The 16,359-nt window shown below is 35.1% G+C and overlaps 2 protein-coding genes across 6 annotated transcripts in view; both read right to left on the bottom strand.

Moving 5' to 3' along the window:
• The window catches only part of LOC127617794 (serine/threonine-protein phosphatase 2A 56 kDa regulatory subunit epsilon isoform), a 40,832-nt gene extending 36,814 nt beyond the window's left edge, over positions 1-4,018 (bottom strand). For both annotated transcript variants that reach the window (XR_007967378.1, XM_052089869.1), the window contains exon 1: positions 3,673-4,018. The gene's annotated coding sequence lies outside the window, so the exon portion shown is untranslated. The remainder of the gene's footprint in view (positions 1-3,672) is intronic.
• A 2,469-nt stretch (positions 4,019-6,487) lies between these two features.
• Positions 6,488-14,359, bottom strand: wdr89 (WD repeat domain 89). Of its 4 annotated transcripts, none has more exons than XM_052090310.1 (3): positions 14,308-14,359; positions 10,306-11,016; positions 6,488-8,841 (listed from the first exon to the last, which is right to left on the bottom strand). In XM_052090310.1, exons 2-3 carry the CDS (start codon positions 10,997-10,999, stop codon positions 8,345-8,347), a joined length of 1,191 nt encoding a protein of 396 aa, XP_051946270.1. In that variant the 5' UTR covers positions 11,000-11,016; positions 14,308-14,359; the 3' UTR covers positions 6,488-8,344. The 4 variants fall into 4 exon arrangements, with proteins under 4 accessions (XP_051946270.1, XP_051946268.1, XP_051946271.1 ...); XM_052090308.1 differs by lacking the exon at positions 14,308-14,359 and adding an exon at positions 12,219-12,246 and having other exon boundaries at positions 10,306-11,093; XM_052090311.1 differs by lacking the exon at positions 14,308-14,359 and adding an exon at positions 12,219-12,246.
• Positions 14,360-16,359: the final 2,000 nt, after the last annotated feature.

The following is a 16,359-nucleotide window of genomic DNA, read 5'->3' as shown; positions in this document are numbered from 1 at the left end:
GTTTCCTCACAAAAGCAGTTTATTCAGCACACTCAAACATCTCCTCTATAGACATCCATTCCAAAAAAAAAACAGCCCCTTGTCTCCTCGCCAGTGTACCGCCATAGGTCTATGGGACTACAATGTTATGCTATTTTATGCCATGTTTGTAGGCTCCCCTTGCTAGAAGGGCTATGATGTGCACTGCGCTCAATCAACCGTATTTGATTGTGGATCTGCCGGTTCTCTTAAAGAGAACGTAGCAATTTAGTGCTTGTTATATCAATGTAAACTCAATATAAATCACACAAGTGCATAGAAACAAACATGTAACAAAATGTAAGTGTAATAAATGTGTAACATCAATACTATTTAAAGGCACAATTATACATTATGAAATATGTTAACTTTAGAAAACACTAAATATTAAAGATTTTAATAAAAATGCTCATGCTGCATCTAAGCAAGTGTTTGGTTTAATAATTTTTTTGCAGAATAGTTTTGTCTACAATTACTAAATGAATGTTATGTGTGTAATTCTATTTTCATTAGGTTCCAACCTTGTGAATATTTTGTAAGAAAATGTGTATGAAATTTACATAAAGTGTAAATTTGTATGAACAGTGACAAAAGCAATAACATAAATTGATAGAATGTGAAATGTGATTAAAATGCTTTAAAAAAAAGAACGGTGTGAACGATTTAAAAGAACAATTTCAATACAATATATAAGTGAAGATGTCCCCTTCTCAGTTTGCTTAATATCTTTTCCAATTTTCAGTTGCATTATACTTAAATGCCGTCAAAATCTGGCGAGTAAACATAATAATGTACTAGCCAATGGGGATTCTTTCTCCAACGTGTCCATAGAGGGTTGTGTTATTATATTCATATATTTCTGTCATAAAATCTTAATTTGCATGAGGCATTGCTAGGAGTTATGGAGCACAGAACCACTCTTAAAACACTGTAATAATGCACTAACACAATACAGACTAGACAGAGCTGCACAAATAATCTATGAAACAAGCAGAGGGAGCACACTTAATTTAATTTCTATAGCAGCCTTTTGTGGTTTTATAATAGTACAAGGTAATATCGAGATTTTAATTTTATTCAGATTATTTTTGCAGCCCTTATATAAATATATACACATACACATGCATGAACCTCACACACTGTAGAAAACAATGCTGTATATATTAAATGACACAAATAAAAATAACATTCTATTAGTGAAATTAAAAAAATTATATATTACAGTAATGAGTATCACAATTTTGAGAAATGAAACATAAAATATATATATATATATATATATATATATATATATATATATATATATATTTCTGCAATAAACAATATCACAATGCACAAAATCTTAATTATCCTAAAAATAGTTCATTTGCTTTATGCAAAATATAACTTTATGATAAGGTGTTTTCAGTGTACGAGCGGCCGCTTCACATATTCATTCTGAATTATGCAGCACATGTAGATTATATTTTTATTTAAATAAATCACAGCCTTCTGTGGTTTAATAATCACACCTGGGCATATCGAGATTACATTTTTCTTTTTTATTTAACTGTGCATTAAAAAAAAAAATCACTTTAGTCCCAAATATGACATATTCATTGACATTTCACATTTTATAGCCAATGCAAATTTTATGACTGAAACATCTCAGAAATCATAGGGCCCTACATGTGATGGCGGTGTAAGCAGACTCTTAATCTACATACCAAGGTGTAAAGGCAGCATCATCACCACACTACCACCTCGGGTGTAAATTAATTCTCAAAAAAGAAAACTGCAGTCTGACCGTCACTGTTGTCTAAATGTACAACTCAAATGCTTTTGTTGCTAAAACTACATCAGTGTTGGAATGAAAACATTTTGCACTATATCAATACTTTTACATGTTACAAAAACCTTATCGGTGCACAATCAAAAAGTTATATTTTCCAAGACAAATAATACTTTTCCAGGACACTTAGGTATTTTTCTCATTTTCCATGACAGGAAAACTGCATTGAAAAAATCCAGGTTTTACAGGACACGTGGGAACCCCGCCCGAGTTTGACTTCTGATTTAAGAGACTTCAGAATTTTAAACTGCGTGCAAATCAAGATCACAGAGACACACTCTTGAGACACAGATTTTCCCCCTCTCCAAAAGGTCCTGCTTTGAAGCACAAATGTACAATAAAGCTGACTTTCAAAGAATTGGAACTCTGTATTTTCTTCTGCAAATTTTCAAGGAAATGTAACCTGTGTAAACCGTTGTAAGAAAAAATTCATTCTTACATTTATGCCAACACAACTGACTTCTGAAGCTCATAATTACACTATTAGAACAATCAGTTTTTCCTGATCACAAATGTAGTAAGCAATACTCAGATAAATTAGATTTGTATTCATTTCTCTGGCCCTCACAGAAATCAAGTACAAATATATCTACAATAATGGAGAGATTGTGAATCTACAGATCTACAGATGTGGCATTTTTAACCAGCATTTACAAGGCATCCATGCTCACAGATTACAAACTCTGAGATGACTAACAGACAGACAGACAAACAGGCTGACTTTTAGAAGAACCTGCACAATGACCTCAGTCTAAAACAACACACCAATAAGTCTCTTCTGTAGCAAAACTGAGCTAGTTTATGTAATAGTGGGAGATAATCCTAGATGTCTGGCGATCCAGCTCACCTGTTAAAGTCCAGCAGGAATAAAGATGTCCTGGCTAGTGCTTAACCAGTGGAATGGCTGGCAAAAGAGTGAACACTTGGTCACAACAAAATAGGAAACACTCATACCCAACCATTAATCCAAATCACATTGCCACTGATACCCTGACTCTAATCTCTACTAGGTTATCATTACACTTCAATCAGATAATTAAGGATAACCTTTCCCCTTAGATTTCACTGAAGGTCAACCCAAAAATCCATTTAGATCATACATTCATGGGATGTATACATAGTGTTGTTGCTGGTGATGAGATATTTCCTCTGCCAAACAGGTGGACAGCTGAAGTGAACCAGACCATGGAAACAGGGCACAGAGTCATGGTGCCACTGAGTTGAAACAATAAATTGGCACAGACAGCCCAAGTAATGATCAGGGTTGCTTGTATTTGATAGGTTCCTCCATAATAAACACACATAGTTCTGAGATACACAAGTAGTTTGGCCAGTGGATTTCTGCTAAAAGGATATTCAAAATAAAAGTGGAAAACGCATCAATGCTGTTGTTCATTTTTCAGTGCAAATGATGCATGTTCATGATCTACTGATGGGCCGGAGCACACACACAAGAGCTAATATAGTCAAACAATGCATTCCTGAACATCAACAAAAACAAATCAAAATCAACCAAAAAAAAAAACAACAACAAAAAACAGATGAAGCACAAGCTTTCCTTACGAATTTTCACTGATCTACTTACCCAAATCTTGTTTTACAGTAAGACATCTATGTGTATGATGTTTCACATTTTACCCCACTTTTATCCGAGTCTCTTTTTATTCACAGTCCCTACACAACAGTCTATGCTGTGAAACTCATTTATTTGAACGTGATAGTCATTTATATTAGATATTTTCGTGACTATATGAACCATCAGACCGAACCGGATCCAAACAGAGCTGCAGAGGTAAAGAAAACCATTCAAATATTCAAATTACCTTGATGTTTTCGGTGTGAGGAGCTGATATAGGAGTTTCTAATCGCCTTTCCGCCTTCAAAACCTCTTGAAGCAGCAACAAAAGAAAAATAAAGACACCAAATCTGTTTTTGGCCTTAAAAACTGCCAAACCCACAGCAATAATCCCATCAAACACTCAAATTTCCGACAACAGTAAAGGTTCCAGCTGAATTAAGAACATCCCCTTGTGTCTCTTTTTGTCCACACACCGCGCTTGCTGGTTAGATTTATCCAGAAAATATGATTTATCAAGAAAATTTGTCCTTTTTTGCCCTATTGTCAATATTACTGGGCTGAGTCCATGGCACACATAACACGGACGCGCTCTAACCTGCTTGGCCGGGTTCGGGCCTACAGCGCCACGCCATTGGTCGGTTTGAAGATTCCTCGAGACGCGATAGGTTTATTTTGGTGTCAATTACCACACAAGGGAGGGGGTGCTTTTCGACAGATGAGTAATGAAGTTAGGCTGAGGCGTGTGCGACCAGGAAAGAGAGTCGCCTACTATTCTATCTTATCTACTATTGAATTTAATATAAGTGTTTTATCCTTATGTCATTTAAATAACTATTATAATTCTACAATTTTCGTACCGTAAATACTTATTAGGGCATTATTCTCTGCAACGCTGTTCTAAAACCATATGTATTATGAAAGGTACTATGCAAGTTTAGCTGAATTGAAAATAATTATTTAAGTATTGCCAGTGTCAAAGCTTTGATCTTTAAAGCTTTATTGAGAATAGGGAAAATGGTAGGAGGGGAAAATAAAATAATTCCCTCTTTCTAGAATGAAGCTAAACCTGTATGAGGGCCCAGCCCTTGTGAGGAGCGTCTCATTCCACAGATAAGCACACCTGGCGTGAACTATCAGCAGCACATCATACGAGCATCAGGATATCATATGGCATCCTTTACACTCAGCTCAGTCAGCTGCAGATACATGAGAGTGTTGCAGGAAATGAGCTACGGGAACGCGCACGCACATACGCATCCACACACACGTGTATGCGGACGTTCAACTGGATACGCAAAGAAAATAAAAAATAAAATAAATTATAGTATGTGTATATATATATATATATATATATATATATATATATATATATATATATATACACACACATATAGAATAAAACTATGAATTTGTCCTTATTATATGATATTATGAAAAACAAATTAAATTATTTGGAAATTACTGTACTTTCTTAATCCTTGCAGTGAATTGATTTTTAGGTTTTGTCCTAAAAAGATTTTTTATTGTTGTTGTTGTTGTTAGAGATAATTTGATAATGTGCTTAAGAGTAATTGATCATCAAAATAAGAAGGCATTTCATTTTTATACTGAGGTCTTATATACGACAATTTGTCTCAGGAAAGACCTAAGTATAAAAATTAAATGCTTTCTTATTTTGATTGTCAATTACACTTTAAGCACATTATCAAATTATCTATTATATGTATGTGTATATATATATATATATATATATATATATATATATATATATATATATATATATATATATACACCAATCAGCCAAAATATAAAAAACACCTGCCAAACATTATTCCAAACTTATTTTACTTAGTGTATACACAACCAGTCAAAAGTTTTCAAAACACTTACTCATTCTTTATTATAATTTTTTTTTCCACATCAAAACTATGGAAAAACATAAATGGAACTGGGAATTATATTGTGACTAAACAAAATCCAAAATAAATCTAAACTGTCTTATATTTTAGTATCTTCAAAGTACTAAACCCTTTGCCTAAGATTTGCAGACATTTTCTCAACCAACATCTCGAGGTATCACCCTGGGATGCTTTTTAAACAGTACTGAAGGAGTTCTGTTGGGCTCTATTGGGCCATCTATGTTGGGCACTTATTGGCTGTTTTTTATTATTATTTGGTCCAAGTCATCAATTAAAAAAAAATTGTTTAATAAAATTGTAGTTTTATATTGAAATAAATTAATATAGTGGCACAAGTATATTTTTGTCTACAAAACAAATTTCAAACATTTAAGCATACAAATGATTTAAGATCAAAAGATTTTTAAGATCACAAGAAATATTTCAGTCATGTGTTTCAAAACATTTGACCGGTAGTGTATATTACTTTAAAATAGTTTTTTTTTAAAGTTTATGTCTGGGTGTGTACAACACATCAGCTGTTTATTGTCCAAAAACCACACAAATGCCACTAAGCCATAATTTCCTGTGCTAGATGGCAAATGGGATATTCTCATCCAATTCTGCAAAATACTTAAAGGGATAGTTAACCCAAAAATGAAAATTCTCATCATTTACTCACCCTAATGCCATCCCAGATGTGTATGATTTTATTTTTTCAGCTAAACACAAGCAAAGGTTTTTAAGTATATTTCAGCACTGTAGGTCCTTACAATACAGTGATGGCCAGAACTACCAAAAATCACATAAAGGTAGAATAAAAGTAATCCATAAGTGTGGTTAAATCTTTAGAAGTAATATAATAGGTGTGGGTGAGAAACAGATCAATATGCAAGTCCTTTCTTTCTTTAAATCTCCACATTTCACCAGCCTGACCAGTAAGTGGCGATGTGCACAAAGAATGCCAAAAAAACAGAAGAAGAATGTAAAAGTAAAGTCAAAGAGGAGATTTGTGGTAAAAAAAAAAAAAAAAAAGTGGGATTTATATATTGATCTGTTTCTCCTACACCTATTATTTAGCTTCAGAAGACATGGATTTAACCACACAAGTCTTATGGATTACTTTTATGCTGATTTTTTTTAGATTCAAAGTTCTGGCCACCATTCAATTGCATTACATGGACCTACAAAGCTGAAATATTCTTCTAAAATCTTTGTTTGAGTTCTGCAGAAGAAAGTCACACACCTGGGATGGCATGAGTGTGAGTAAATTATGAGAGAATTCAAATTGTGTGAACTATCCCTTTAAATGTTAATGAGAAGGCTGCTTCCGTTCACTAGGTGATGAACAGAGAGTGATGGTGTAAGTGCAATCCTGTTGTGGCACTTTGGCAACAATCTACTAACATTACATCCAAAGTCTTAGTTCAATGGACTCTCATTGTCTGTGTTGATACTGTGTGTTCATAGCCATGTGAAATTGTGGCCAAGATTATAATAGCAAGTACTTTAAAAATCATCTGATCAGTAAACAGTAACATTTTCAGATCGGCAATATTTCTTTGTATAAAACACTCACATAATCCTATTTTGGTGTTTGGAAATGTTTTGGTGATCAGAAAAATCAGGCTGGACAAACTCCTGACACAAAGGTTAAAACCAAACATTAAAAGAAAAGCATCAATATGGATGCAGAAAATCTAAATAATCATCAACATAAATTAATATCAAAACAATCAATATATTTATTGTCAGAAGAAAATAAAGACTTTTAGCAGGTGTAATCAAACTGAGGCCAGTCTGACACCATTAACTAATAAACGATATACACTTTGGATGTCTTTATTTTAGGATGACTGAATGGGGTGTTATTGTCATAGTATCTACTACTGTTACCTGTGAAAAGATACACAAGATTTTAGTATCACTAATATAATGATCCCAAATACTTTCAAAATCATCAGATCAGCAGCCTGGAAAAAATTATAAAAAGGAATCGTTCAACCAAAAATTATAATTCTCTCATCATTTAATCACCCCAATACATCTAAAACTTGTAAGACTTTCTTTCTTTTGCGGAACACAAACAAAATTATTTTAATGGAGATAGAATAAGATAGGAAAGAGTGTTTTTGCCCATTCATTGCAAGTCAATGGGGTCCTACACTTTCAAGCTCCAAAATGGACAGAAAGGCAGCATAAAGGTAATCCATACAACTTGAGTGGTTTAATCCATATATTCTGAAGCTATACGATCAGTTTTGGCTGAGAAACAGCCCAAAAAAAAAACTATTATTTCACACAAAATTTTGTATGGATATAAATCATCAAAAATGTGGGGCATTTTTGGGTAAACCAACACTGTTAAGATTAAAATGTTGTTTTCTGGTATCCCTTTAGGAGAAACCCATTTACAGTTTTGAAAATATAAGTCCTTTCTACTCTAAATCTCCACTTTAACTTTCACTATCAGATGTGAAAGTGAAACTAAACAGGCACCATGTGTGACTTTCAGATGTAAAAGTGGAGATTTAGAGTAAAATAGGAATTATATTTTGATCTGTTTCTCACCGACACCTATTGCATCACTTCTGAAGATATAGATTTAACCTCTGGAGTCTTATGGATTACTGTTATGTTTCCTTTAAGTGCATTTTGGAGCTACAAAGGTCTGATCACCATTCACTTGCATTGTATGGACCTACAGAGCTGAGACATTTTTCTAAAAATCTTCATTTGTGTTCAGCTGAAGAAAGTCATACACATCTGGGATGGCATGAGGGTGTGTACATTTTCATTTTTTCAATGCTTGAAAGAAAAAACACAGAAAAGTTGATTTCTCAAATAGGTTATCCTTACAATTGTGACAGCAAAGACATCAGACTTGAGTTGCTCAGTGTATTTAAAATGCTGCGCACATTAAAATTTCCATACCATATGATTTTCATAAAATAACTATTTTGTTTCAGTGTCGACAGGCTCTTAATGGAATCTGAGTTTCTCTTATGCAGTGTGTGATCATACTGGCTTGGACCGGTCTTTCACTGTAGCATGCTTTCTGTGAGCTTTAGTTTTGAGCTGCATGGAAGAGATGCTTTTCAGAGTGTCTTTCTTTCCCACACTGATCTCCTCTGCTCCTGCCTTCCACTGCAACAACTGGCCATCCTCTCCGCCTGTCAACAGATATTGACCAATCACATCCCACTGGAAGCATCTCACTGTGGCTGAGTGACCCCTTTTCAAGGATTTAATTAACTTCAGACCACTCCCACTGCAGTCCAGGAGGTGGAGCTCTCCGTGATTGGTCCCTCCCACTAAAAGAATATGCCCCTCATCTGATAGCCATGTACCGCCCACAAAGTACTCAAGTGAGGATCCATCAGGGAGCTGGACAAGTGTTCGAGCATCAGTCGAACTCAAAAGGGTAAAAGGGTCATCGCTATTTGGTTGAGCCACGTCCCACAGGTGTAGCCCTTCATCATGGGTCAGACAAAGCAGCTGGTCAAGATCCTTGCCTGTCAAAGAGACAAAATGTCAGTTTACGGCTCTGGAAATTAAAAATATGGGTGGTGTTAATGGTACAGTTCACTCAAAAATGAAAATTCTTTCATCATTTACCCACCCTTCTTCTGCAGAACAAAAACAAATATTTTATTTATGGATATATGATATGTGTTTGTCCATACAATGCAAGTCAATGGGGTCCAAAACTTTCAACCTCCTAAAAGTAAATAAAGTCAGCATAAAGGTAATCCATTTGACTCAAGTGGTTTACTCCATGTCTTCGGAGGCCATACAATCGGTTTTGGGAGATAAACTATACATTTTGACAGCACGAGGAAGTGTAATCAATCCTCTTATAAACCTGGCAAACAGTCTGCAGATGTCAAGATTTATAGTGAAAAAGTTACATTTTGGTCTGTTTTTCAACAGTCTATTGAGTCTTATGGATAAAATTTATGATGCCTTTATTTTCTTTTTGGAGCTTGAAATGTTGGACCCCATTGACTTGCATTGTATGGACAAACACACATTATATATACTTCAAAAAATCTTCATTTGTGTTCTGCAGAAGAAAGTAAGTCATACAAATTCGAGACGGCATAATGGTGAGTAAATTCAGAGACTATTAGCAGAGACGGGTCACTTCTATTAAATAGAATGGGAGAGACTGGAACACTCAATGGTCAAGGCATGTGGAAAGAAGTCCCACCCTTAAAGTAAAAGAGCCAATCACCTTTTAGATACAGACATCGCATGTCAATTTACTCAAGAACGTGCATGCGCATTAGCTATACAAGGCGGGATCATTTCGTTTTTTAGCATGATCTGAGGTAAAGAAGTACAATTTATGATACCAGTGTCATAAGATCTTACTGCTGATGTGAAATATGTTATTTTATTGTAATCTTTTTGCAGATTTTGGTCTTTCCCCATTCAAGTAGAGAGTAGTTGCACAGTCATGCCGCTGGTTAACATTCAAAAGATGGCCGCCGAGTGACCTGACTTGCTATAAAGACATTGGTAAATTATTATTATAAATTTTGGGAGAACAATTCCTCTACCACTTTCTTTTAAATGTACAACAGTTTGAAACTAAAAAATGTCTACAAGACCTGAACAAATATCCAGAAAAATAAAGATGATTTTAATTTGTTTTGTGAATTGATCCGATTACAAATAATACTTGAGTGTTATGGAAAGTGTTTTTTTGTTTTTTTGAATGAGACAGTGAAGGAAATATTGATTTCCTCCATATTTATAAAAAAATAAAAATAAATATTCAGCAAATTTTTCTTTTCATTTTTCATGTCTTTTTAAGATTGTATTCATTTCTAAGACTTTTCCCAAGGCTGTAAATCGCAATTAAAAAATTCCCTTATATTTTGAGGTCTTTCCTTTTAATCTGATAATAGCCCTAAAGCTTTACTGTTATAAAATTCTTAGATTGTTCAGGCAGGGGTATATTTACTACCTACCTGTCCAGCAGAGTGAGCTTGCAGAGGAATTGCTGTTACACGTGGTGACAAGAGCATCGTCCTCTCCTCCCAGACTAAGATCAAAGACATTCACCAACCCATCTGTGGCCCCAGAGGCCAAACGGTCTGCCTGCTGTGGGTGGAACTTCACCGCAGTGATGTCATCACTGTGTGACTCTGAGTACACACCCAGCAGACCGCCCTGCTTTGAGCCTGTCTCAACCCCTTCCTGAACCATACGTGCATCCCAGAATACTAAAAAACTGTCTTCTTCCACCTGCTCCGTGCCTGCGCACAGCACATGATCACTGCAACACACATCAAAGGAGCAGTAGGAATGGGTCGCCTCACTACGGAACACCTGGGTTGAGCCGGAATTGGGCCGTCGGACGTCCCAGCAACGCAGTGTCCCATCACTAGATCCAGTGAACAGGAGGTGGGGGGAGAGGTGAGAGAAACGGACCCCACACACAGGAGCTGTGTGACCCTGGAAGTCCCCCACTAGGCGGAGTGTCTCTCTGCAGTGCAGGTGCACAGAGTGATTAGAGCAGCACACAGCAAGCACATCTGACCCTGCAGCAGAGCCATTGCTAGCTGAAGACGGAAGAGAAAGGTCCAGAATGTATGTGGGCTCACTGGTCTGCAGTCTCCGGGCGATGGAGAGATCCCTAAAGGTGTTTTCAAGAGTGTCCATGACTGTCTCAGATTACCCTGGCACCATAAATGAAACAAATAATTTGTTATTTTGCCGATGCTTTCATCAAAAGTGACTTGCAGGCATAATCAACCTAGGATGAAATAGAGATAAAAGATATCTTGATTAAAAATGCATACTGGTGATAGTTCATGGACAGTTCTGAGATCACATAAACTGATCTGATTCTAGTTAAAGGTACAGTTTATTTACTTTTTTGTGTCATCTGTGACTTACAATAACACCTAAGGGAATGGATGCAGCAGCATCACTCAAACACAATCGTTTTCAGATACTGATGTCATTGCAGATAAACACTGACTATTTGTTTCCCAAGAGATAGTGTCCAATAACAGGGCAGTCACTAAGTTTAGGCAAAAAGTATTTGCCTGATCATGTGATCATATCATGGCCACTCCCATGAGGGGACCCCCATCATGTAGAATAAAACAGCTTTAATAAGGTTACTAATTTGACTGGAGTCTTCATCTCATGTGAGTGGTCATAAGTTTGTACACTTATTTCAAAATCACAATAAATGTCTTTAAAAGTAAAATTTTGAATCTTAAAATAAATGTATGCAAGTGTAAAATAAAAAAGAAAGTATCATACCCAGCAATGAACAATTTCATGTATATATTGTCCTAGATAAATAAAGCAAATATATATTTCATGTATATATTATAATTGGAAAAATAATGCATTTGGGGTCTGACAGTTATTGTTTAATTTCAAACAAATTTTTGTAATCAAATCAAATAATGCATTCAAATAAATACAATATTATGTCAACCTTAACCAAATATAAAGTTAATCAAACTGAATTAAAATATAATGCAGAGGTCCTCTGTTCAGCAACAATTATTGATTTTATGGTTTTGCAATATAAACATCAAAAAGTATGTAAATACATGGCAGAAAATAAACGCATGTTATTATAGACCAGGCTTAAAATGCAACACACAAGATTCAGTGTAAACAAGATAACCTGATAAATAAACAACTGAGACAGATTAATAAATAAATAAAACCTGAATCTATTCAACTGTCAGCCTTCAATAATCAGTATCAGAACTCTGCATTGCTAGGACCTCTAGATATATAGATAATATGCTTACGTTGTTTTCATGCTTTCATAATTCTCTTGGCATTATAAAAAATAAACTCTGGTTTTATCATGCTTAACAACAAATTTAAGTAAAAAAAAAAAAAAACTCACACGTTGGAAGACATCAGTTGTATCATCGCCTAAAATGCTCTCCGGAAACACAGTATTGGAGAGCAATAGTTCCGCCATGTATTTAGTTCTCGTTTGTTCTAAAACTTAAACATATTTTAATGAAACAATATTTATGAATCTGACAAGCGATAACGTAAAAACATTATTATTTGTATTCGTGTCAATAATCAATGAAATTAGGTGAGAGACTGTCAATAGAGACTAGCACTCAAACCTTCCACTAGATGGCAGTATTTCTCTTTAATACAAAATATGAAACCTTCGTTTTATACAGGAGTCCATTACGTGATATTTAACGATGACTTTAGAGAGAACGCTTTACCATTTGTTTAATTAACTACCAGTTTCTGCCTAAATAAGTTACTAGTTATTGATATAGCCATTTACCATATCAAACTAATATGAGCTATCCTTCAAACATTTTTTGAAACTTTTAAAATCTTTCTGACATTAAATTAATTGAAAATAATAACTAATCGATTATCCAATCATATTTAATAAAATCATAACTAAATAATTACTATTTAATCATATTTAATCAAACTTATTACTAGTTATAATGACTAGTTTGTATCTCAGCACTCACCACTCCGCATCTCAGAATAGCTTTCTTCTCACCACAGTTGTACAGAGTGATTATCTGAGTTACTGTAGACTTTGTCAGTTTGAAACAGTCTGGCCATTCTCTGTTGACCTCTCTCATCAACAAGGCATTTCTGTCCACAGAATTGCCACTCACTGGATGTTTTTGGCACCATTCTGAGTAAATTCTAGAGACTGCGTTGCGTTAATATCCCAGGAGATCAGCAGTTACAGAAATACTCAAACCAGCCCATCTGGCATCAACAATCATCCATGCGATTATCTAATCAGCCAAACATGTGGCAGCAGTGCAGTCACAGCAAATAGGAGTCATGAGCTTCAGTTAATGTTCACATCAACCATCAGAATGGGGGAAAAAATTTGATCTCAGTGATTTTGAACGTGGCATGAATGTTGATGCCAGATGGGCTGGTTTGAGTATTTCTGTATCTGCTGATCTCCTGGAATTTTAACACAACACAATTTACTAAAAAAAACAAAAAAACATCCAGGGAGTGGCAATTCTGTGGACAGAAATGCCTTGTTGATGAGAGAGGTCAACAGAGAATGGCCAGACTGTTTCAAACTGACAAAGTCTACAGTAACTCAGATAACCACTCTGTAAAATTGTGCTGAGAAGAATGCTATTCTGAGATACGGGTGGACACTGTTTTGGGGGACCTACACAATATTAGGCAGATGGTTTTAATGTTGTAGCTAATCAGTGTACAGTATATTGGAGAGAGAGAGAGAGGGAGAGGGAGAGGGAGAATGAGAGAGATTACTATAGATTGACAATAGTATTTTTTTTTAATTTTCACTAAAACTTTATTACAATCTCTTCATCAATCAAAACATTATCCAGTCAATTATTCACTTTATCAAATAAAAACAAACACACACACACACACACAAAGCTCATGTAAATAATATAACAAGGGTAAATTCAAATTCACTCCAGATCAACACAGGATCTTTCCACATCAGCAAGGTCTGTCATAGCTTTAAAATATAGACAATTCTAGAACAGGGTTCCCCAATTAGTTTTCACCAAGGGCCATATTCTGTCACAATACAAAGTCAAGTACCACCACCCTCAATGTTATGAAAAAGTGTTTGTGCTGCTGTTATTACAATAATAATAACATAATTTTAAAAGAGTCTCAACATAAATATCCAGATATTTTTATTGGTTCTTTTTCTCAGTATTAGTCACCTGTTTTATTTATCCAAACGATTTTTTGTACAGACATACACAAATACACAACTTTGACAATTGAAAATAAAAATAATAATAATAAAAGAATGAAATACTGAAAAAGAAAAAAAAAACTTTTGAGTTTCTGCCCATCTCCAAACGGGATCTACTCCTTGCACTTTCCCTAACTGCAAATTCCATTATTAGACCAGTTAGTATTAATATTGTTATTGTTCTTCCTTAGATTAATGGTGGTCACTGTACATGTATTAATTGACACGTACTCACTTCAGTGAGAGACGTGACAGCGACGGGCTGAAGCAACCTCTGATGTTGGGACCTTTACTCTGCTGTAGCAGTCCCGAGACACTGATCAAGATGTGCACTATCCTGGTTCTCCATGATATGCATTATAGAAAACGATGACTCACAGATGTAGGTGCAGCTGGTACACGTGAACCCTCTGTACTGCAAACATAAACCTGGTCTGTTTTTTAACGTCTGCTTATGGTGTTTTGTCTTAATATACGTTATGTTCTGTATATCATATTCCCCTGGAATTAAAAATAGCAGCGAGCTTCGGCAATTCGTCTGCGCACAGCACGTGATCACTGCAACAGTGATCGTAGTACACATATCCCATAAAAACACTCTTTACATGCAATATTTTACTGTACACAAACTGTGAACTTCAGAAGCACACTGCTATTTTTATTATACATATAAAACATTTCTGCAATAATTTTAAAAGAAAAGACCTTGAGCCAGTAATTTCTTATTTGTAATATTAGGCCTATGCATCGTAGTTTATACTGTACTATGTTATTCTTAATGTGCACTATTGTGCATTTGTATCACAGTACCCTGTATTAATCAAAAAATTATAAAGAGAAGTTGGGTTCGGGAGTCCGTTTACTTGTAGCAAATTACATGTTCAAATATAAATAGGAGGATATTTATGCAACAGAGCTTTTTACTCATGTCACTTGCATAAAACACAGATGATATAGTCCTCAGAACAAGTCAACACAATGGAAAGAACATAATGAAAGAGTTATGCCAAATTAGGTAAATAAATACTTTAACAGCGTTCATCTAGCATTCACTGCTGGCAGGCAGGAGACTGAGAAAAATGTTTGTAGAACAGCAACAGCGCCCCATACTGCACAGGGGTGAATTTTCTTTATTATTATTATTATTATTATTATTATTATTATTATTATTATTATTATTATTATTATTTTCACGGACTGTGTTTCGTCTCGCAAAATCGTCACGGATTTGCTGTGAACAGGCCTTTAGCGCGGGCCATACATTTGTCTCTCGCGAGTTTTTCAAGTATTTCAAATGTTCTGTTTTTATTTATTTTTTAAATTTTTTTATTTTTGCCATTTTAGCTTGACCTAGCAAAAAAATCAACAATTGACGTCGAAAGTGGTGTCTCTGAACATATTTGAACCCAGTGTAAAAAGTTAAATAGTTTCTGTTCATAATAAATAAGGGGTTTGATCTATAACAGTGCATAAATGCATGAAACATTTTCCCTCTGAAGACAAAAGGCAATTCTTGAATAATAAAAAAAAGAAAAGAAACAAAATACACACACTCATCCAAGTTAGGTGATAAAGACAGATTAGAAAAAGGATAATTACAGTTTGGATAAATTAATTCTAGCAAATAGTCCTTTAGCAGCTCAATTTCTTCTATTGTGAGAGCAGCCATCTAGCTAGAGATGAGGAGAGAGAGAGAGAGAGAGAGAGAGAGAGAGAGAGAGAGAGAGAGAGAGAGAGAGATGCAATATATCTGTAGCACGATCATTGTAAGGCAACTAGAAGATGCCCTTTCTTCTGACCACCTGTTGCCTTTGATAAACTCCCAAAGGACACAAGTGAGAGTGAAACTTGACATCTGAAACATCAAAGAGCATTGTCATCAAATAAAGACAGAAAATATTTTGCTGACTTGAGTAGAACAGCAGGCGAATGTTGACCTTTATGATCATATTTCCAAGGATCCTGTTCTTTATGCCCTCTTTTGGCCTGTAGTGCACATGCAAGTCCTCAGAGCAACATAGGACATTTTAAATAGTAAGTGCTTGCACAGCACTTGACACGAGACATAAAACTTCAGTAAACCTTTAAAATGACTGCCTTGGGGATGCTGCTCTTTGACAGAGTCAGAAGTATATGTCTGTATTGTATGTGTGAGCATAAGAGAGTATAAGTATTTTCTGGCATAGATGAGAATGTTGTTTCCATTCCAGTGTTATTGTTGTGAGTGATCTTCTGTTAATAACACACCTCTCTGTTGGTTAGTTAGTCTTTAAACCTTAGCCAGGTC

Source organism: Xyrauchen texanus, chromosome 24 (genome assembly GCF_025860055.1).
Source record: "Xyrauchen texanus isolate HMW12.3.18 chromosome 24, RBS_HiC_50CHRs, whole genome shotgun sequence".
Lineage (NCBI taxonomy): Eukaryota > Metazoa > Chordata > Actinopteri > Cypriniformes > Catostomidae > Xyrauchen > Xyrauchen texanus.
This window is presented reverse-complemented; position numbering and strand designations above follow the sequence as displayed.

Excerpts from the sequence above, each read along its gene's own strand:
- wdr89 (XM_052090310.1), bottom strand. The coding sequence starts at position 10,999 with ATGGACACTCTTGAAAACACCTTTAGGGATCTCTCCATCGCCCGGAGA. Across the intron at positions 8,842-10,305 it reads AAGCTCACTCTGCTGGACAG|GCAAGGATCTTGACCAGCTG; the intron begins GTAGGTAGTAAA and ends TCTCTTTGACAG.